We start from the raw sequence: 22377 nt of genomic DNA on the forward strand, positions 1-22377 counted from the left end.
ATGAAGCAGCATCTTCTCGTACCCGTCTCTGACGGGCGTAGTGAACGGGCAGAGGACGGAGAGTATGCCACCACGCTCGGCCTGGGTCGCAGCGAGAGTGCAAAAAAGAAAAAGGGAAACAAAACGCAATAACAACAACAACAGACGAACAAACAAGCAGGTATATAAAAAGACAACAAAGTAAACAATCAGCTTCACACGTAAAGTTGTCGATGATATTGCAGCCAGAAATTTCTCCCATTCGACTTTCATAGCTATTGTGTGTTTGTCTATTAAAGTGGCTCAGCCGAGAAGAAAAGTTTTCAAACGATTGTACAAGGAAAAAAAAAAACAAACTTTTTTTTTAGATTTATCTTCTATATGAAAAGATTTGAAACGTGTGTTAAAGTTGACTGAAAATCTGGGCCTACTGCTTGCTAAAACCAGGAGGTGGACAGTTTATGCAAGTTTCATCTCAAACGCTTCCAACTCTGTTCTCCGCTCTTCCTCAGCATTCCGATCACGATCACAGCATTCCGAGTGATTCCAGCATGTTCTCCAGCAGGGGGCGCCAGGCAGCTTATCGCGAGAGGGTCGGGTGTTGGATGGAAAATAGTTTAAACGTGCGCTCAATTTTTTTTAAACCGAAGTTCAGTCAAAAATTAAAAAAAAAAATAAAAAATCAAGTAATAGGTCATAAGGTCACAACTGTGCAGGGGTGTTTGAGTTTACAGGGCAGGACTCCTCTGTTAAGCTGGTAGAATTCCACCAAATGTATTAAATCGCTGAACTTTGTGGCGCCATCATCAAGACTAAAGAATGTCTGTCCATCCTCTTCAAACTGCAGAGGTATAAGAAGGAAAATAAAATTAAGAAATATAACAACTGGAAGTAAAGTGCAGGATAAATCCACAATCGATTAGGTAAATCACTGCTTCTTAGGAAACAGGAAGTACAATGATCTAGAGAGCAGAATATTATTGCATATTTATATGTTGAAAAACACTTTCATAATAGCATAGTGGTTCAGAGAGGGAAGGTCCCAAGGGCCCTGTGAGGAGGTCACTCACGGGTAAGATCTGGAAATGCTTGATCTTCTGGTTGTGGCACAGCGTCAACACAAATGCCTTTGGGTTGCTCTGGCTGTCGCGCAGAAGGAACAATCTGAAGCAACGAACGACAGAAAAGCATTTCAGAAAAAAAAGTGGTGGTACATTAGACTCCCCTGAGTCAAGCGGCGGTCGTGATGTTGTCTTACCCGTCTACTTGACCTTGCTGAATAATCATTTTGTGGGATTCCTCTCTCATGATCCGACCATGGAACCACAACTGGGTCCTGTGAACTACTGAAGGGACAGAGAGGAAACAGAGGTCAGCACGCTTCGAGGACTCAAATGTGGCACACTGAGGTCACCCGTTAGGAGAGAACACACACTGGAGCTTAGTGAAGATGGATGGACGGGACTTGGGCTGCCGAGAATGTTCATTCGCTGACTTCGTTTCTGGGAAGAATTCAAACAACAGGAACATTCAGCAAAGCAGCGTTTACTGGAAGTGAAAAACAAGCGTTATCAAACACGAACACAGCATTTCACCAATACCACTTCAACTACTACTACTACTATTAACTTAGGCTAGTTAAAATGACAGAAGAGAGGTAAACTGAATATTAAACAGCTAAATTATGAGTGAAGGAGGTTTTCCTTTGAGGGGGATTCCTGGCACTTACCCGCCAAGTGTAGCCCTCCTCCATGGCAGCACTCTGAGCCTCCACGGGGTTATCAATCACCCGGCCGGTCCTCCCTGAGAAATCCATAGCCACCAGCGAGTTCTCCGACACACTCCTCTGGATGGGACAAACAGAAGACGTACATGGTACTTTATCACGTGCCAGAGTGTTGGGTTTCAAGTCCACAGAACTTAACATGAACTTGGATACTTTCTTACCACTGGTGACGAAAAGCGGGCAGCCGACGTTTTCTTTTGTTGGGGTAGCTTGTAGTTCTGATACAATGAAATTCCATGCTGTCAAGGCAAAAAAATAAATAAAAAATCAGCATATTGTCAATGGTGACTAAATAAATCAATAATTTGACAATTTTATCTGGTGTCAGCAAGAGTTGGTCAAGCTGGAGCATGGATCAAATCAAAGGATCACATTCAGATCAATGCTGATTGTAATGATGTTGCATAAGAAGGATGCATTTCCACACATTTGCATGAATGGTGACTGTATGTTTCCTGGAAAGCTTTTTGGAACAGTTGATCTGTCATGCAGCTGAAGATTAAGTACAGCTGGTTATCCATAATGCTAAAATACGAGCTAACTTGTCCTTCTTTGCACCCAAAAACTTGGAGCTAATTTGCAAACAAAAATTACTGATGGAATTATAGGATATATGTGCAAATAAAAAATACAAAGATGATGATGATGAAGGTGAAATGGGCAATGAACAGACAGCAGGCTTCAGTCCATTGGCGTATTTGGCATTATGCTTTAAGCCTTAGAGGATGACTAGACTTGCCCTCCCTCCCTTGACTTTTCCACCCCATACCTTCCTTTGATTTGCCCTCCTCTCCCCATGACTTGCTCTCCCTCTTCATTGATTTGCTCTGCCCTGCCCTCCCCTTCCCTCAACCTTCCCTAACCTTTCCCTCTCCTCCCCTTCCCCTGATTTTTCCACCCCTCCACTTCCCTTCCCTCTTCATTGACTTGCCCCCTTCTCTTGTCCTTCCCTTTCCTTCCCTGAACCTGCCCTCTCTCTTCATTGACTTGCCCTTCCCTTCCCTTCCCTTCCCCTGACCTACCCTCCACTTCCACCGTCTTGCCCTCCCCTCCCCTTACCGCCCCTTGACTTGACCTCTCCTCCCCATCCTTTAACTTGCCATCCCCCTTCCATGATTTGCTCTCCCTTATCCTTTACTTGCCTCCCCTTTTCCTAGACTTACCATCCCTTCTCACCAAAATAAGCCTTCATTACCTTGAAAATACGGAAGGCAGTCATCCAGCAGGTCCGGCTCTGCTCATCCTCTGCACAGAGCATCCTTAGCTCTTTAGTCTCACTCCTCACCTTGTTAGGCTGTCAACCAATCAACCAGTCAGTCAGCTGGAACTACAGGCAGACAAATATTGCAGAGCATAGCTCCAAGCAGAGTGCTCATTAGTCAGGTCAAAAACCTAAACACAAGCGAATACTGCAAGTTGAGCATCCCCTTAGACCAGGTATGTAAAAATAGTAAGTATAAGTATAAGGCATTGGTATTCACAGGCATCTCTCACCCCTCCCATTTTTGCTAAGAAAGGACAGGAAGCAGTTAACTCCAGTTATTACACTTGCAATTGAAAGTGGACGGCTGCAGAACATCTAAAAGTAAATGCAATTAAGAAAATCCTGCCTTAATTCTGCCCTGCTTGTCAAAATCCTGTGGTCTCCTACCTTGATGCAGAAGTCATAGTCTGTTGGGGCATTGTGCAGCCTCTTCCCTGTGATTACTGTGAATATGTTGCTGTCCTCAAGGTCAGCCAACAACTGCAGATGCCGTGGCTCCTTTGACACATCGAAAGGTTAAGATTTTATTTCAAGTGGTCACGTGAATTGCAGTTATAGAATAAGGGATTGCTGTTCTAAGAGTTGGTGGTGCATTTATGAACTCATAAACAGCTGCAGATCTGAACAACACACAATCACAAATCATGAATTGTACAGAGTCAGGTGGGCAGTACCACAGTGTCAAAGATCTTATGGTGAACTAGGTTGTGGTGCAATGTCATGCAGATGAATGAATAATGTGAATGTCCAGTTTGGATGAGACCATGCTGTTTGGATCAACCTGAATGGGGGGCAAATTACCACATGTGTATGGCACATATATGCTACATTTGTGCCATTACTAAGCTGTCCAATCTGAACAAAAAAATGACCGAAAACCAAAGGGGTAAAAACCAAATCTGATGTGGCTAAATTTGTTAGGGCATGAAAGGGAACAGGAGTAATATGTGTGGGCACTGCTCTTACCTTGGACATCCCTTTCGTTGAGTAGTACAGTCCTGACCGCCTTAGAAACATGTAGAGTTTCTTCCATGATTTCCTTGCCGTTTCCTTCAGGTACAAGAACCCCTGGATTTCAAGGCAGCTGCCGGGATTCAAGAAATTCTGAAAGCCGGTCAGAGAGTTAGTATCTGAGTGATTCTGATGCCTTTGGAATTCAATCTTCACAGGTCTGACTTTCGGCTTTATAGTTCCCTGCCGTCTCACCTGCAGAAGCTGTGACTGCGGTATGGTGCTATTGCTCTCTTGACACCATGCCACCATGTGCTCGGGGAAGAAATTCTACAAAAGAAAGAAAGCGGGAGAAGGGTGTGACCAGCAGGTGGCTTTTGGGCATAATTAACTCTAATTTTCCTACCCCATCATCCATGATTACAGTGAATTACCCTTTGGAGAAACTCACACTTTTGGGGCGAAATGTGCAAAGAAATACAATTTAAAGCTAATTTAGCACTTGATGTGACTGACAATGAACGGGCACATTTGTCCATAAAGGGTTAATGCGAGCGGCTTCCCTAAACCAAAACTGATCAGGATGTCACGAGCAACAGAGTGTTTACCACGCCGAGATCTACTGGGTTCTTCTGTGGTCTGCTGGTCGAGTCACAGAGGAAAAACATTTGCTTTTCCCACAATCCCAGGTACATAATACAGGTCAACCTGTCATACGTTCTCCATAGGATCGTATTTAACAACTGAAGACGACTGCAGTAGACAATACAGTGAAATTAATCACTGCCGTCACTGAGGTCACAAGGTAAAATTTTACATAGGAACAAAATTCTATTGCATCTACAGTGGCCATCGAAATGTGAAATCCACCTGCCATGGCTGTATGGGACTGAAGCTAAACTTCCAGCTGACTTCCATACAACTGGTTTCATACTATCATTAGCTTAATATGCACTGCGTAGAAGTTTTTGGAAGCTAATATCGTCTCAGTGGACTGAAGGAAAGGACAATGATATTGAAACTGCAGGCAGTGCAAAGCTGCGATTTAAGACCTAATTGAAAAAACAATGCTGGGGCCACTGTGCGAGACCTGCAGCGCGGCTCACGGCCTCCTGCATCAAAGGAGTCAGTGAACGAGCCACAAAAGACTGGCCACCAAACCACAATACTACCCCTGGCTATCTGAAGTCCCAGAACCGAAAGGAGCACCAGCGACATCCGGAGCAGCGGACAGTGAAACAGTATCTGCTTGTATGTAAACGGACATAGAAGCTTGAGGTTTCTGAAAGCTTTGACCGATCCATAATGGGATGTGGAGCATGTTTCCTGTATAACCTGGGTCCAGTTATTCCACTGGAAGGCGCACTTAACACCATAAGGAGTGTCCGTCTGTGAGCTGCGATGCAGGAATATTTTCCGAGCAACGAGGGCCGTTTTGCTTGGCAGATCTGTTCCTATCCATATGGATGTTACAGTAAGTCCATTGATGTTTTGAGTGGCACAGCAACGGTTCCTGGTCTTCAACTGCGTTTTACTAGAGCCTGGTCCCACAGGGAGGAAGCGCTTGCAAAGGTTACTAACTTCACCAAGCTTGGGTCACTGCACAATTCAGATCTGTGCCAGACCCTCTCAAGAACCCCAGTCACACCATGAGTCATGACATCACAGCCAAAGGCATCCTTACGGGGGAAACCAGGGCAGTGGTGAAGTTTTTCATTCCTGCCTCCAAAGCGTCGCTCTTCATTGGTAAGAAGTTAATACATGTTAAAAAACCTCATTCCACAAAGAACAACAGGAAACACTTTTAAGCCCTAGATGTTTTAGGTAGGTATAAAGGACCAAAGATGGTTCACATGAGCAGCCCGCCCTGAAACCATTGAGTAGATGGATTCCAAATGCCTGTGTGAGGCTAATTTTAGTGGGATTATAAATATCGCTCGACATTACAAATTTTCCAAATTACTCAGACAAGTCACTTCACATAAATCATAACTATCACAATCGCACAAAACAATCACAATTTATTGTTTGCAGGCTATAAAATCCTTCAAGTCAATCCAACCTGCAGACAAAATGCAAGATTTGTGAAGATAAGCATAAATTCGTAAATCCTTCATTGTCCGAATCTAATCTGTTCTGAAAAATGTGTTGGATAGGGAATTTTCATGGTAGGAGCCTATATTCTATTAGTGTAAATGGAAACAAAAATACTGTATTCCTTGGAAAATTCCAAAACCTCAACCACCTAGCCCACATATCACTCAAAGGTCCTTCAACAGCTAAATAACAGCCCACCAAAGGTTTCTGCTTAATATAAAGTCTTCAAAAGCCAATTACCTAACAATTTCATTAGTGAGTATGGTTGCAATGATACTGTACAGTTTAGGAGACAAATTGCATGTTCCTTCGTCATTGCACGGGATACCTGTATCTGCACATTCAGATACACACGAGCTGATGGGTGGGACTGACTTACCAAAGGATTTCGAAAGAATTCATATTTGGCATAATTCTTCCTGAAGAGAAACTTGCTGTCACTGGTCATGGTGGCCTGAACCTCTACCACCAACTCATGGTCTTCAAGACACCGCTCTGTGGGAAGATGACCAACACCATTAAAGGTTTGACAAAAACGGCAACTGCAGCTTTCATGAATCCCACAGGTCCACTTAAAGTCCTCCTGCAACATGAAACCTCCTGGACCATTTACACAAGAACAAAATGAGCAGGAACATGGTCCAGAACCTCATGCAGACCTAGTCATCAGATAGCTGTCTTGAGGGACATGTCCAGCCCTTCTGCTTCATATGACATAACTAAACTCTACTCCCATGGACTCGTGGTCACTTAAGCTCACACAAAGCACAGGGGGCAGAAAAGCCCAGCTATTTACAAGGGCTCAGCACACGTCGTCCCTCAATGTCTGCTCCGGTGCTGTCATTAGCAGGAAGTTTACGGGGACCAGGGTGGGGCACTGCAGAGGGATGATGTCATGGGTTTGGTGTGATTTCATTCAGTGGAGGATGAGATAGTGTGGAGCAATCTGGACCAAGATGGGGAAAAAAAGCATTTTTAAGGGTTTCCGGAGCTACTGTCACACGATGAAACTCTCAATGGAAAGAAGCACAATATTCAGGTTAAAATATTTTACTTAGTTCTGCAGATGATTTTTTTTCTAGTCAAAAGCCAACAAATGGTGACGCATGTTTTCTGTTTATGATCAGGTCACACGTAATTCCGCAAAAAAAATGGCAACGCACACGCCAATTACCTGTCTGTGACACAACGGATGCTGAAAATCAACAGATTGTTCCGAGACGCAAAGGGTCACACCATCCCCCCCCCCCAATAGCAGGGGATGATGTCTCATCGGTAGGAGAAAAATCTGGGCTCAAAGTGGGTGGGACATTGCTTTTGCTGCTTATAATGACTTGGGTTTAGTTAAACAGCTAGTTCACCTCTTGAAGCTTGATCAATAGTTACACTTGGGCGGCATGTAAATCGTGGACCGAATTCAATGGCACGCGAGATCCCAAAATGCCTGCATGGTCATTAATGATCTTCAGTGTTAGTGCATTACGGTAACATTTCGCTCTCAACTCTGCAAGCTGAGGAAATAACCTTATTGGCGAAGTCAAACTGTTGCTATAGTGACAGGGCGAAATTGAGAGCAGACGACTCTGCATACCTGGGGTTTGCACGCACGGCTTGTCACCAGCCAAGGCCCATATGACAAAAAAAATCACAGCGGCAGATAATGGATGTGCTGGAAAATCTCATTTTAGCTACAGTGTTGTCTATAAATCAAATGTCCTAATGAAAAATGGCCTGCGCAGGCTACCGTACATACCACGAAATGCAGAAAGAACCCCAGGAAACATTATGTGTGCTATGCAGAAGTTTCAGAGTACAAACATCATTAGAGGACACAGCTCTCCCCCTTCCGGGCCTTTTTGTTGACTTTGTGAAAATACACTCTCTGTCTGACCTTCCTTGGCTTGTTCCTATTCCTGAGGAGCTCCCATCCTCCCAAGGTGCAGGGAGGTTGTCTGTCAAAAAATGGTGGTGGCTACTGAGGGGTGTCCCTGCCATAGTGCGAAAGCTCTGGGCCCCGTGCTGCTGCATTCATCTGGAAAAGTGAGCAGGAAGGTGGCTCATGGCGTCCCATAATCTGAGCGAAACCACGAGGCGCACACCTTCACCCGCTGCTGCCAGGATTAAGTTTTAATCCCCTGCATAAAGGGCCTCCAACAAGTTCCTCCGGTTTTCTAGAATGTTCCAACAACTTGTTGCTGAGAAACTGCTGCCCCACAGAGTTCGAATCCATGGTGATCGGCACAGTGGACATAGTGGCAGGAAAAAGGGGAAGAGTCAAAGTGGCCCCGGGGAGAAGCCGTACAGGCTGCCTCAGCCTCCATCAGCAAGGTGACTTCCTGTCCAGAGGGAAGGAATGAGCTCATCGTCTCCGGTTTCATCAGGCTAAGTCAGGTGCTTCCCTTTCAGGCCGAGTCTGCTCTCCTTCGCTCCCCGGGACTTGCAGCAGATCATCAAGGTTCCTCCAGGAGTCAAGACGACAAGAGACGTTTTAGACGTCCCTGACGAATCAAGCAAACGCCTCCGGCTTAGAAGAGAAGCCTTTAGCATGAACTTCCAAGGTTATGAGAGAATCTACAGTGGAATATGACCCGGTGAGTTGGGGGGGGGGAATTCCTTCATTCACTTGGGGAAGGTAAGGAAACAGGGGAGGCTGCCAGCACCACCATGCCAGTACTTACCCAACCCAAGAGGAGGGTGATGCTCAACAAGTCCCCAGCTGCTGTTGTCAACACAATGGCTTTTGTAGACCAACAGCTGGCAGAGGTCTCTGGCTGTCATCACGGCGGGTATCTCCACCACTCTACCCGTGCCGTCCTCACTGAAGATTTTTATGATCTGCAATGAGAGCCCCGGCATAAAAAAAATCACAGAATTACACAGTGCTGTTCAGCGACGCAGGGCACAGGGATGGGGGGGGGGGGGGGGGGGGGAAATGCTGCAAACGTTATGCAGAGAGGGGAACGAGGGGGTAGATGCCTCTCACTGTGCTGTGGATTTCCGAAGTCGCAGAGCCGACGTTATCTTTCAGAAACGAGGCGGATCTCCTTAACGAGGCTCTCATAATGATCACAGTTCAAGCGGTACGAGTCAAAAACCGGTGCAACTTTTCACCCATCGCCCGTTTTCTCTGCTCAGAAAGCAAGGATCTCCGAAAGAGGGCTGAACTAAAAATTTACACGTCTGCCAGAGACACGCCATCAAACAGGAAGCCTAGTGTCAACTCCCCAGCCCCCAGTCTCAGATCAGGTTCCCCCCTCCCCGGCAGAAGTGAATTTAATTAGGACTCGTTGCCTTCATTGCATCGGACACAGTTTCCACAATGCATCAGCTGACTTGCGAACGAAAATCGGCATGCTCCCGTTCAAAGGGTCCCTTGTCCTGGCTGGAGCCGGCATTTAAAAATAGCGGTGAGACAGAGAGGAACCGGCATGCAGGAGACAGCTCCTTACCTCCACGGCCTGCAGCACGCAGCAGTCAGGAGAGCACGATGGCATTTTGAAAGTGAGCCTGACTTGAGGGAGGGAGGAAGAGAAAAAGAGAGAGAGAGAGAGAGAGAAGGGAAAGGAGGGAGGGAGAGAGTGTGTGACAGGGGGAGAGAGAGAGAGAGAGAGCGAGAGAGACGGAGGGAGAGCGAGCCTCTAAGCAGCAGGAATATGACTCGGTACGGGCTGCTCCAGACAAACACAGCCAGTGTCGAGTTATAGCCGCTCACAAAATGACTACAGGCATACTGGGCTCCTAGGGGGCAAATCAAACCACACCACCCCAACCAATGGTAGGGCTAGCTTGGGCTGATGTAATCATTTCCCACAGGCACACACACACACACACACACACACACACACACGTAGGGTATACCTATCCTTATGGAGCCCGCTCATTCACTTCTATGGGAAAAATGCTAACGCTAACTATGACAACCTTAACCCCCACCCTGCCCTAACCATAACCATAAGTAACCAAGCATAATGCAAGAGTTTTTGCATTTTTAGTTTTTTCATAACGGTCACTGATTTTTATAAAATACCAGGAAACTGGTCCCCATAAGGGAACAAAAACAGATATTTATAACGTTGTGTCCCCATAAGGATAGGTATACCCACACACTCTCACTCACACACACACACACACACACACACACACACACACACACACACACACACACCTATTCCTGGCTGATCTGCAGTTTCAGTTCCTTTCTCTCTCCCAAGACAAAGTTCTCTCTTGAGTTCTTCTGTCACGCCCCCCTACACCCTCCCCAGAGCCCCCTCCCCTCCCTTTACAGACGTCTCTGACTGGTGGCAAGTGAGAGCTTGTTATGCCCCCCCCACTCCACCCCTTCTAAGACATGCTTTGAACTTCTCTGACAAAAACATCAGTCACGACACGGAAAAAGCTCATTAAAGGGCACATGGAATAAACCCGTGTTTGAACCCCCCCCAGCTTCCGGAAAAAAATCCCAAAGCCAGAAAAGACCCATGTGCCTGTGACTCACCTGCCGATGATATCTAAACGCACGTTCAGATTCACCCTTGCTTTCTCGCCGGTCCGCCGCTAACGGCAGCGAGCCGTTAGTATGTAAAGCAGTTTTACAGCAGCGTGTAGCCACAAGTGGGGGTGTATGATTTCCCTGTCTGGTCACACGCGGCCACTTAAATATGTCTGACTCACACCTACGCACTCTCAGGCGAGTCTCTGCCGTCTCCTACACTGCAGACAGCGGGAAACGTTCCGGGGGATTCTGCACGGTCTTCTCCGATTCCCAGGAATGTGAGTCATGCGGTGCCGAGAAGCACCGGCACTGGTGAGTGGGGAAAGGAGAACAGGGGGCTCAGTACACCCTGCGGCACATGGTCAGCGGTACTGGGCTGCAAGAACATACAGTAGGTTGGGGGGGGACAGGTGGGAAAGAGTGTAGAGGGGCCGTTGCACTTAAATCGCGTGGTGGGGATGAGTAGCACTTAAATCTCCAAGAGTGGCAGCTCTATTTCCGGTTCAGAGACCCCCAACTCCTGGCTACCGTCAACCATCGATGCCATTGTCCATGACGGTTAACCCTAAACCGAACCGCCCCAGGGCTGCGACTGACCCAGAGCGGCAGCCAGGAGTTGGGAATGGGGGTGTATGATGGCCACTCAAGACTGTGTGCGAGTGTGAGAGAGAGAGACGACGCAAGGGCTTCCCACCCCCACATACCTCAGAGTTTACAGCGTTCCCACTTAAGGACACTGGACTTTCAAACAAACAAATCTGGCCAGCAGCCGTCTGCCTTGCCAAAGAGGTCTAAACCCTGAAGACCGCAGCAACTCAATGAAGGAAACCATCCTCTGGAAGAGGCATCACACCCTGGGTACATCTAGGATTCAACAGCACGTTCACAACAAACACAATCACCCGGGAGACCTGGTTTTGGGGAAGATGACCACCCAAACACCCTGGTGATCGCTGCAGGGGTGTCCTGAGCCATGCCATGGCATCCGTTTGCCCTCCGGCTCGCTCTCCTGGGGCGTCTGGCTGCCACAGTCAAAGAGTCGTCTGGCACTGAAAGGCCGACCTCTTTAAAGATTAATGATGGCAGGACTAGGCACACGCGCTGGGGGCTGGATCAATAGGCTGGGTGTTATTTTTACAGAGGTCTTATGGGCACTGAGTGCTTGGGGGGGGGACGCAGTCAATGTATGACGTTCCCCAGTCCTACTGAGCTCCATCTGCTTAGCCAGTCCAGGAGCATGCAGAACCAGAGGAGAACCCAGATGTCAGAATGATGTAATGGTGACCGGCGGCAGCTGGGGGTGGAGCTCTGGATGTACATAAAGACGGATAAAGTGCGGAAAATCTGCCAAATAAACAAACAAGGACATGAGTCCTGTGTACGAGCTGCCCTGACATACAGGCTTCGGGAGAGCCAGGGTACTCAAACTCTCTGTGCTCTCCTGATACACCATGTTGAGGAGGCCGTTATATAGCCGTTAAAACCACATGGCTGACCAGTAGGGGTCTCCGGTGAGTACAGTGGGGCAAACTGTTCCCCCACCACCCAAAAGTGTAATTAAATGGCTGAGGGCATCATAACTGAAGAAAAGTTTCAGGGGCAGACATCACTGGCAGACAGTTCAGCTGAAGGTTACGCACTTATGCAAATTTCACCCAGTGCCACTGTAAGCAGCCCCCGCTCGCCCTTTCCATGACCACTGACATCAAATGGTGAGCTACTCGGCTCACGGCATGAAAGACGACAAAAGCGGCCAAAGAAATGGCAACAGGAACCGGAGGTGGGAGGGTTTCCTGTCCATCCCGACTCCCCCAGGGGGAGCTGAATCATTACGCCCTTCAGGTGACCTTCTCGCGGTCATGCTACAGCCGAAAACCGATGCCGACAAAGGCTGCTGTAAGAAGGGGGAACCGCTTTAAACCGACCGCAGGAAAGCAGCGTCCGTGCTGTAGCACACTGCAAACGGGCGGCGATTCCAGACTTTCTGTGCACAGACCCCACATCTCATATTCCAGCTAGATTACTTAAAGTTACAGAGAGATAAAAGCGAACTACAAGACAATACTAAGAGGCGGACACATCCAGTGCCGCGGACCGGGCTGTCATACCCGGGATCCATGTTGGCTTCCTGTGCCCACAAGCACCGGGTATACCAGAGGCACTCTGAAGACTATTATCCTTGCTATACTTGCTTGGAGAACAAGGGTCTGGCAGGGTTTAGGAAAGCCACCAACAAGCTAACAGATCTTTGGTTCCATAAAGCCATCCCCAAAATTCAGCCTGCTACTGTAGTTTGCACTAGTAAAATCAAACCATGGGACAAAGCTGAATGGTAACTAAAGCCAGACAAAGAGGTAGAAAGGAATTGTGCTGGGAGGGTTTAGAGAGCATCGGACCATCAGCGCAGACCGGGACTGCAGTCTGAGCTGTCCGCTCACTTAATTAGGATCAGCTGACAGCACAAGCTCCAGAGAGACAGTTCTCAATGCTGGTCAAATGTCTGGAGTCTGGAGTCACATACACATTTCTCTTGGAGGGGGGGGCGGGGGTGAAGGCTGTTCATTGGCAGGTCTTTTATGCCTCGTTAAATTACATTTGCATGGTTGGCATGCTCGTTTCTGTACTAACACTGGGCTCGTTTGAAGAGGAGGGTTTCCCACAATGCACTTTGGCTGCGGAGTCCCTGGGCGTGTCTGAGCACATTTTCAGAAACAGAGAAGGCTTCACCGCCCCCACCCGTGCATACAATGCAACTGTGGAGGACTGGAGCGACCCCCACAACCATTTGTCAGGCCTGCAGCCTGTTTAAACAGCAAAGGAGCTAAGAATACACAAATAAATAGGACAAAGGGTTTTGCTGGGAGTGGGGGCACAGCATTAAGGCTTATAATAAGCAGAGGGGTATTCAGGGATACTCTGATGTGGGGAGGACACCTGCGTGGCAGCAGGAAGGAGAGACCCCGAAACGGGGGGGGGGGGGGGGGGGCCCAGCCACCAGCGCATTCATCATGGCCGCAATTACCGCCTTGGCGTGAAGCTCTCCCGCTAACGAACTCATCAATCAAACCCCCTACAGAGCACATCACGCTTTGCAGTCTGTTCATTTAGCAGCCGTTCGTTCTCCTGATGTAGCTTTTATGGTGTAAACGGGGATTTAAACAACTCCCCCGACGCAGCCGAGTGCATCCCATGCATGCATCCCCGCAGACACAGCCGAGTGCATCCCATGCATGCATCCCCGCAGACACAGCCGAGTGCATCCCATGCATGCATCCCCGCAGACACAGCCGAGTGCATCCCATGCATGCATCCCCGCAGACACAGCCGAGTGCATCCCATGCATCCCTCACCCGCAAACCTCCCATCCGCAGAAACCTTTTCCCAACTAAAAAAAGAACCCAAAGCCCAGGCAATGGAGAAGTGCACTGGATGATACACACTTTCATTGTTTGGATTTTCCGGAACAGTCTGCACCAACCTGGAGAGTGCTATTCATAAATATGCATAAAACATCAGGTTCGAGGCTGGAGACATAACATCCAAAGGGGAGTATTTTAACCTGGAGGTAAAGCGAGATACAGGCAGAGAAAGAGCATCACGGCTATTTTGTGACGTCTGCATCTTCTAAGGGGTGGCAGACACAAAGGTCAGCAGCCTACGGGTGGACTCGCAGCATTCCCCCACCCCCCACGGCCTGGTATCCATGGCAACAGACACGTATCCGTACACCTGGATGGGAATCTTCCCTTCCTGTCCACATGGTTAAACGCCCGGGCCTAGACCCTTTTCTGGGTTCCTTCATTTTCCCAGGTTGTCTGGATTCTCAAGGATTTACAGCAGCATCGGCAGAGAAAGATTATCTCAGAAAGGTGGAGAGAACTCTGGCCGCTGGCCAAACAGCTTTTCTTTGCCCCGTGGCCAACATGGGCAATGATATCTGGGCTTTTCTACTACACTGTACTTCCCCACATAGTCAAAACATCTCACCATGCTTCAGACGGGCAGCACGTTCATTGCGTAACCGTGTCGTGATCCAGGGACGTTTGCCCAAGGGTGACCAGTTTGTACCCTGATTTCGGTACAGCCAGGCCCTGGCTGCTCTCGAGCTCCCTGTGATGTTCTGTCAAGCTGCAGGACTTGACCTAGCTTTTTCTAACTCATGCTGATATGGCATGTCTGAGTGAACATCTCAGAAGGCCTCTTACTCACTGCCCTTTCAGTAACCCAGAGTCCATCCCTCACACCGAAGATCTGTAGCCCAACCGAGACCCCGCAAAGCCCAAAACAAACTCTGAAGCCCAAACGTTCTCATGCCAACCGAAGACCATACTTCTCCAATCCTCATCCTTATTTGTTGTTTCCACGACAACCAGTAGCTGAACCCATTCTAGCAAGATATATTGGGAGAAAATACTTAACTCCACTGAAATGAAAATATCTAAACAGAATGTACAAGTTCTGTATTGCCACACAGCAAATTGGGAAACGGAGCTGGATTAATGAGGTGGGGGCTTGTCGGCCTTGTGCGCCGCATCATTACGCTTGTTAAAGTACGCAGATCTTTGCCAAATGGTACACAAGCCAGCCGGCAAAGGAGGAGCCATTTACAGCAGTGTTCCCTAGTCCATGTGGCAGGGAGCTGGGAGAGAGCAAAGACACGACCTGTCTGCGGATCCCTGAAGAGCAGGTTGGGATGATATTGTGGGGACCGGAAACATGGTCCCCACAACGTCATAAAACACCTTTTTATTACATTGTGGGGACCAAATGTCGCCCAATGCAACATAAGACAGACAGACAGACAGACAGACAGACAGACAGACAGACAGACAGACAGACAGACAGACAGACAGACAGACAGACAGACAGACAGACAGACAGACAGACAGACAGACAGACAGACAGACAGACAGACAGACAGAAACCAACAAGCAAAGAAGATTTTTCATGCATGAATCACTGGGATCACATACATTAGGAAGAATACCGCTCAGAAGTATGAGTCACACACCGCGATAGGGGTTTCCCCCAAACGACCCTCCAGGGGGAAACCCAAGTCTGATGTAATACCTACAACACTCAAGCTGAGACGCAAAGGCAGGAGTGAGACGGTTCAGTGGCTGGAGGGAATAGAAGCCAAGAATGAACCTCCTGAAATGTCCCGTCATACCAATGACTAGCTAGCGTTAGCGTTAGTTATGTCAGGATGTATTTGTACTCAGGCTACCATTGCCACTAAACACCGCTCCTTTCAATCCCTTCATTACGAAAGTGGATCACTTCTTAAGACCAGTGTTTCCCAAACCAGTCCTTGGGGACCCGCAGAGGGTCCACATTTTTGCTCCTGTAAAGTGGGGACCCCCTGATAGGGAGCTGAGAGGGAGCAAAAAATGTGCACCATCTGTGGGCCCCTGAGGGCCGGGTTGGGAAACACTGATTAAGACCAATTAGTACCAGATGAAAAGGCAGGCTTATGGAGTTCAGCCATCATCTGCACAGCAGTTTATTACCGAGGGTCAGATCTTCAGTAAACATGCAAAGGAGCACTTTATTTACTGTGCATCTCAAGGTCAAACTTGTATCTGACTGCCTGCGTCCATGGGCGTGTTGTCCTGACGTGAGCAAATACCGTGTCTGAACACAACACTCAGTAAAACTGAGTTATGGTTTACAGGTAACAAGGCCCGTAGCAGCTGAAATGACATCAGCAGCTGTAAACAAGGTGCTGTGTCCTTCTGGGACGTTTACATTCCTGACGCCTTCCCATCCGGAAGGACAAGGTCCGCAGGGGCTACGCAAGCTCAAGTATGGAAAATGAAGTGCGAGAATCAGGGATGTTACGCAGGTTCTGGACTGGAAACGCCTGTCCAGGCTGTAGACCAGGCCGTGCCACGCACCTGCTCTCTCTCACTCCAGTCCATTACTCTGCCTTAATCACACTCATTAGTGGCTATTTATCCACACATTCGACAGCAAGACTGCAGAGCCCGTGGCACGACTAACTTCTTACTGGAAAACCAGCACCCAAGCCAACCCAAATGAGGCAAGGAAATGACGATAGAGTGGAAATGGTAGCTGGGCTTACGGGACACACAGAGTCACGGGGGCAAGGGCATAACTTTGGGATGAGGCCTTCACCCATGTAAGGGGGTCCAGGGGGTTGTATTGGCTGGTTTTGATTCCTCGGGGGGGGGGGGGGGGGCGGTTCATATTTTACGCCCATGCATAAAGGGTATTGGCAAGAATGCAGAACAGGATGCAGGCAAGTTGTGGAGAGGATGCCCATGTACATTAGATAGGATAATGGGAAGACAGACACAGGAAACTGTTGAGTCACAGACAGCCGTGGGTGGGTTATGGACAGAGGCGGACATTTCAGGTCCAGAAAGTTAAAATCCAAACCAGGATCTTGTTTCAACCAGCCAGTTGAGTACTCTGTGACTAACTCTTTATGCTCAACTGTTTGGTTGAAACAAAATCCTGGTTTGGATTTTTCCTTTCTGGACTTGAAATGTCCGCATCTGGTTATGGATGGTATGTCCAAAAGGCTGACAGCTCGGGGAGAACTTTGCAAAAAGGAGATGGGAGTCCAGTGTGGGATGGGCCAGTCATTTTATTGCAGGGATTTCTAATCTTGAGCCAGATTGCTTGCACGTGGATTGGTGGGGGGAGCCAAAGAAATAAACAAGAGACGACTCAGAGACGTGCCTGGGGGAGGGAAATGAAGCGTGGGACGGTCACGCAACCACGGCCCAGACGCACGGCTCAGCATCGAGACGCGCCTTCACTGGCATCCTGTAAACGGACTGGGCCCGGCGCCGCGTCGCACTGGCCACAACCTTATGAAAAACAAGCATATACAGCTAAGACACAGCAGAACGTCGAAGTCACTTAAAAGTAAAGGAAGAATTCCCTACGCAGGAGGTCACCCCGCAGAGGCACTTCACTGGCTCACTGCAACCAAGTGTGACATTTAAAATCAAAAGCTGTAGTCTGCTCCATTCAGACGGTGTAATACGAAAAATTTGGGTGGAGTCTGAAGACCAGACATGGTCTTACTCATTAGCTATGACAGCACAAAACAGTCCCTGTCAGGAGAAAAACGTCTGGAGGACGCCGGAAGCATCCTGCTCGCGCAGAGGAGGTCGCCCACCCGGGAACGTCACGTCTCCGCCGAGAGCTTTGATGGGGGACAGTGCAGCCTTCATCCGGGCCTCGGAACCACAACGGAAAACATTCCCGTAGGGAAGGTGAAAAGGACAGAGGCGGGACGGGAAAATGAGGAGCAGAGTCTGCGGTGCTCTTGGAAGTCACCACATGCCAGAGGCTCAGGGACAGGGAATAAGGAGCGAAAATCCCGAGAGGATCCCTAAGAAGACATGCAAGAAAACACAGACTAATCCTGTCTGGTCTGCAGCAGTCTGGGATGGGGCCTCAAAGTCGGGCCACGCTGCCAGTCAGGGACTTTGACCCCTGGCACCGGTTCACCTGGGTCTTTTCCATCCGGCTCTACCTGCCCGTCCATCCGAGGACTTTGCTGGACTTTGTACTATATGCCAAAGTAGCACTGTGTCAATTTCCGAAAGAACAAGATGGCAAATAGGAGAATTTAAAAAAAAAAGACGGCAAGAACCGAGTGTCTTCACAGGTTCAGGTTCAAGTCCAGGCCTCTACCTGCTTTACTTCAGGGCATTTTTAAAAACAGAGTGGTGACTAAACCACACAGCTTGTGGGCTTTGGATTCATAAACGCCCCTGCCAGCTATCAGGCACAGAAGGAGACAGGACACACGAAACCACGTGCAAACAAGCACGCAAGAAACACTGGCAGAGAGGACAGACTTGTAGTGATCCATAACCGCGATGAGAGCCTAAGACCCATTAAACGACCAGTGAAAGCCGCAGCCCAGTCAGAGGCAAGTCTGGGTCCCGCTGGGGAGAGATCCGGAGCTTACGTATGTGCCAGAGGGCTGACACTGTGGCAGGGACCCGGGGTTCAGCACGGGGGAACTGGCTGGGCTGCACAGCTCAGGGAATGGGTTAGGGATAGCCGGGAGGGAGGATGTCCGCAGCTCCTCTTCCTGAAGCCTCCTGCAGGGGGCGACAAAGACGTCCAAGTTCATTACACATTTTGTCAATTGTCAATGTCAGCATTTCTGACAGAGAGGTACTGTGCCTTTTCCATTGACTTCCGGTGGAATACCAGTACTCAAAGTTCTAGTATCCGAAGTACCAAACTTTACTTTATTACTTCAGTACTTTGGGGTGGAACTTGGAAACGTGGTTATGGTCAACTGGTTATAAAAAAAAAAAAACACAATACAACTGCCGTCTTGAAAAAAGTCACTAACTCAGAAAACAACAATAAATGAAATATATATATATATATAGGGGCGGCATGGTGGTGCAGTGGTTAGCACTGTCGCCTCACACCTCTGGGACCCGGGTTCGAGTCTCCGCCTGGGGCACATGTGTGCGGAGTTTGCATGTTCTCCCCGTGTCGTCGTGGGGTTTCCTCCAGGTACTCTGGTTTCCCCCCACAGTCCAAAAACATGCTGAGGCTGATTGGAGTTGCTGAATTGCCCGTAGGTGTGCATGTGTGAGTGAATGGTGTGTGAGTGTGCCCTGCGATGGGCTGGCCCCCCATCCTGGGTTGTTCCCTGCCTCGTGCCCATTGATTCCGGGATAGGCTCCGGACCCCCCGCGACCCAATAGGATAAGCGGTTTGGAAAATGGATGGATGGATATATATATATAAAAAAGTTATAATAGTAATAATGTATGCATGGACAAATAAAGAGCCAACGCTTTATTGCAATCTGGAAGAATCAGAGTAAGATCTAAACAGCATGACAAGAAATAAATAATATTTCCTATATTATGGCAGCATGATATTGGAAATATTTCAAATGTCATGACGTGAAAGATACATTTTTCACAAACCCGCGACTGAAACTGCAAGGATGAAATTGATTGTGATTTTCTCAACATGCATGTAGCGCTCATGTGCTCAAAACAGTATTGGTAAACGTGAAAATGATTTTCGAAAAACATATACTTAGGTGATTTTATTCCTTTTCAAGATTAAAATTAGAATGATTGTCATAAGAAACAAAATGTAGCAAAGTAAAAATGTTTTGGTGAAACTTAAAACCACCACTGCAATAATGTCAGTAACAGTATGAAAAAGCCCCATTTCAATCTAGCTGCCTAGAGATGTAAGAATTACATGTGCATAACATGCGATGTTGGTATTTATATCGCACGGTTCCCAGCCCTATAATATACTACAGCCATTTTTTTAAATACCTCGCCTCATGTTATGACGTCATTCGGCACCAGTACCAGTTTGTGCACCAATGGAAAACCAACAGCTTGAAGTACCAAAAGTACAGAACCTGGAGCAGTGACGAAGCACCCTAAGTCACAGAGAATGTCGTCGCCATTAAGAAGGCAGCACCTCACACAGGGGGGGGGCACTGACAGTTATGGGGTGGGGGCCGACAGGACGCAGCTTTACCTGACAGCCAGGATGTGCATGGGCTGGGAGCGGCAGACTCCCTGCCTGGAGGAGGGGGCCAGGCCGGGCCGTGGGCCAGGGCTCCGCTGCAGCTGCCCATTATGGATCAAGGGGGCAGAGTCGGACGGCATGCTAATCGTGGAGTACAGACTCTCGAAGGAGGAGTTCATGTCGTTCACCAGGGCCTCCAAGTCCACATCGTCCTCTGAGAGACAAGAATGGGGGCCCAGAGTTACAGGTACTAGGCAAGGAGTCTACAAATAAAACTACAGGTAACCTACAACCCAAGTACAGAGATCTGACAGGTTACATACAGGTAGCCTTTAGGTGGAGTGCAAATTAGTAGGCTACAAGTTACATACAGGAAGCCTACAGGTAATCACATACAGGTAAACTACAAATTGGCTACAGGTACAATACAAGTTACCTACAGGTAGACCACAGACAACCTACCAACTTATCCAAGTGTAATTTACAATGATCTTAAGAGTAGACATGGAATCAACTGACAGATCACAGGTTAGCCTACAGGAAGTGCTGGCATGTGCTGGTATGAGGGTACGTTCTGGGTCACGGTCAGGGAATCACTGCCCTCTCAGTCAGACTACACAGGGTGTGTTTACATAAGACACAACCAAAAACAACAGTCATACATGCACAACAGTGAAGTGAAATTGGGTTATTGCTTCTGACACCATTCAGCAACATGGGAACAGAAAGTTCTATGGTTTGGGATGTCCTCCCCGATACCAAACCCAAGCCTGCTTGTGTTGGGGGCGGATACAGACCAGAAAAAAAATGGGACGTTGGGGGCATTTCACTTTTTTTTTGTTGTTGCAAGAAGGCCATGGAATTCTGTGCTTCCTGCGGAGTGCCACACCTCAACATCTCAGCAGCACAGGCGGGTCACGAAAGGCCACATCCAAAATTATCTGGTAAACGAGCCGAAGGCGGGACGTTTCTCTGACCATCTGGGCATTTGTGGGCGAAAAGGACGCAGCACGCCTCAGTTTTCCTTTGAGGCAGAACAGAGATGCAATGGAGCAGAAAAGTGCACTTATCAGGTGAAATCGTACTCGCTGAAGCACTGAAAATGGTGTTTCTTTACGCGGGACCCTGGGGGAGGGGGTTGCTGATCTTGACAGATACTAATTCTCACTTTTTGGGTTTGCGTAAGAGCCCAAGTTTCCCAGACCTTGCAGCCTCATAAGGCTTGGTTATTGTTGGCCTGAGGTTGAGGGTCATCTCGGTGAACGGAGACTTACTCAACGTTCGCTTAAGTCATTCTTCACGCAAGGCAGGAGATAAACGCAGCTCCGTCGTGCTGAACACGAAACGCAAAAACGGCAGCGGCTTCCTGCACCAGTGGGAGACGCGTTCTTGTTATTCGGACCGACGTGCTGTGGGTCCGACTGTGCGTAAGAGCTGAGGGTATCAGCCAAGCCTCATCTGAAAAGCCCCCTCCCCCGCATTAAGGGGTGTTCATAGAGGAAAACCAGCATGTAATAACTGGAGTCTATGCAAAAGCAACTTCTGCCCAAAAAGGAATCTCTGAAGCTGAGGAACATGGACATTCCTGCAGCAAATTATCAATCATCGACACCAGCGCGGCGAATAATTTTTCTGAGAAGTACTCGTACTCAGCTCTACCAGGAAAGCCGGCCTCTGTCTCAAGCCAACTGGAGAGCGCGAGGGGAACATTCACTAACGTGTAACAATAATAAAAGATTAATCAGTAAATAAGGTTCACATGCACTTAGAACCATTCAATATTTTTGTGAGATAATCATTTTAAGGTTTGTGCAGCTCGCTAAACAAGATTCCCGATGGGAAAAATAAGGAGACGCCGAATGTGGACTGCAGTAGAGGAGATACCATCTTTACAATTATTTACCACTAGATGTCACCAAAAGCCCATTCTGGGAGCACCTGCAACGTTTCCAACACAGAAACCTTCACCTGATGGATCACTGAAGTTGGGGGCTAAACAAGCCCACTTCCAGGTTTTAAATCAAACTCAATAATTATTAAATAATAATAATTTACGAAACCAAAATTCATTAATAGGTCAGCTACAGGTTCACTGTCAGAATACATTCACAGGCTCTTGAATAATTAACAAATTCATTCCTTAAACATTAATATTAAGTGGTCAACCTGGTGGACTCTGATCTGCATCTGAACTGAAACAATTGAATCTGGACCAAATATTTTGTATTGCTGATGGAATTCGGTCCTTGGGATTATACTGTTGGTGACCCCTGATGTAGAATAACATAGTTCCCAGCA

At 48.0% G+C, this 22377-nt stretch overlaps 1 protein-coding gene across 3 annotated transcripts in view; it reads right to left on the reverse strand.

The window, feature by feature from the left end:
* Nucleotides 1-643: 643 nt before the first annotated feature.
* The window catches only part of LOC125719441 (growth factor receptor-bound protein 10-like), a 36577-nt gene continuing 14843 nt past the window's right edge, over nucleotides 644-22377 (reverse strand). For 2 of the 3 annotated variants that reach the window (XM_048994206.1, XM_048994205.1), the window contains exons 5-18: nucleotides 20089-20293; nucleotides 18524-18659; nucleotides 8756-8912; nucleotides 6457-6572; nucleotides 4236-4310; nucleotides 3996-4133; nucleotides 3417-3527; nucleotides 2961-3059; nucleotides 1927-2004; nucleotides 1709-1825; nucleotides 1415-1481; nucleotides 1238-1325; nucleotides 1050-1143; nucleotides 644-820 (exon numbers count right to left, since the gene is read on the reverse strand). In XM_048994206.1, the coding sequence (XP_048850163.1) occupies nucleotides 674-820; nucleotides 1050-1143; nucleotides 1238-1325; nucleotides 1415-1481; nucleotides 1709-1825; nucleotides 1927-2004; nucleotides 2961-3059; nucleotides 3417-3527; nucleotides 3996-4133; nucleotides 4236-4310; nucleotides 6457-6572; nucleotides 8756-8912; nucleotides 18524-18659; nucleotides 20089-20293 (1628 nt within the window). In that variant the 3' untranslated portion in view covers nucleotides 644-673. The remainder of the gene's footprint in view (nucleotides 821-1049; nucleotides 1144-1237; nucleotides 1326-1414; nucleotides 1482-1708; nucleotides 1826-1926; nucleotides 2005-2960; nucleotides 3060-3416; nucleotides 3528-3995; nucleotides 4134-4235; nucleotides 4311-6456; nucleotides 6573-8755; nucleotides 8913-18523; nucleotides 18660-20088; nucleotides 20294-22377) is intronic. The other variant, XM_048994207.1, reaches the window with a different exon arrangement.

Source organism: Brienomyrus brachyistius, chromosome 23 (assembly GCF_023856365.1).
Source record: "Brienomyrus brachyistius isolate T26 chromosome 23, BBRACH_0.4, whole genome shotgun sequence".
In the NCBI taxonomy this organism is placed as follows: Eukaryota; Metazoa; Chordata; class Actinopteri; order Osteoglossiformes; family Mormyridae; genus Brienomyrus; species Brienomyrus brachyistius.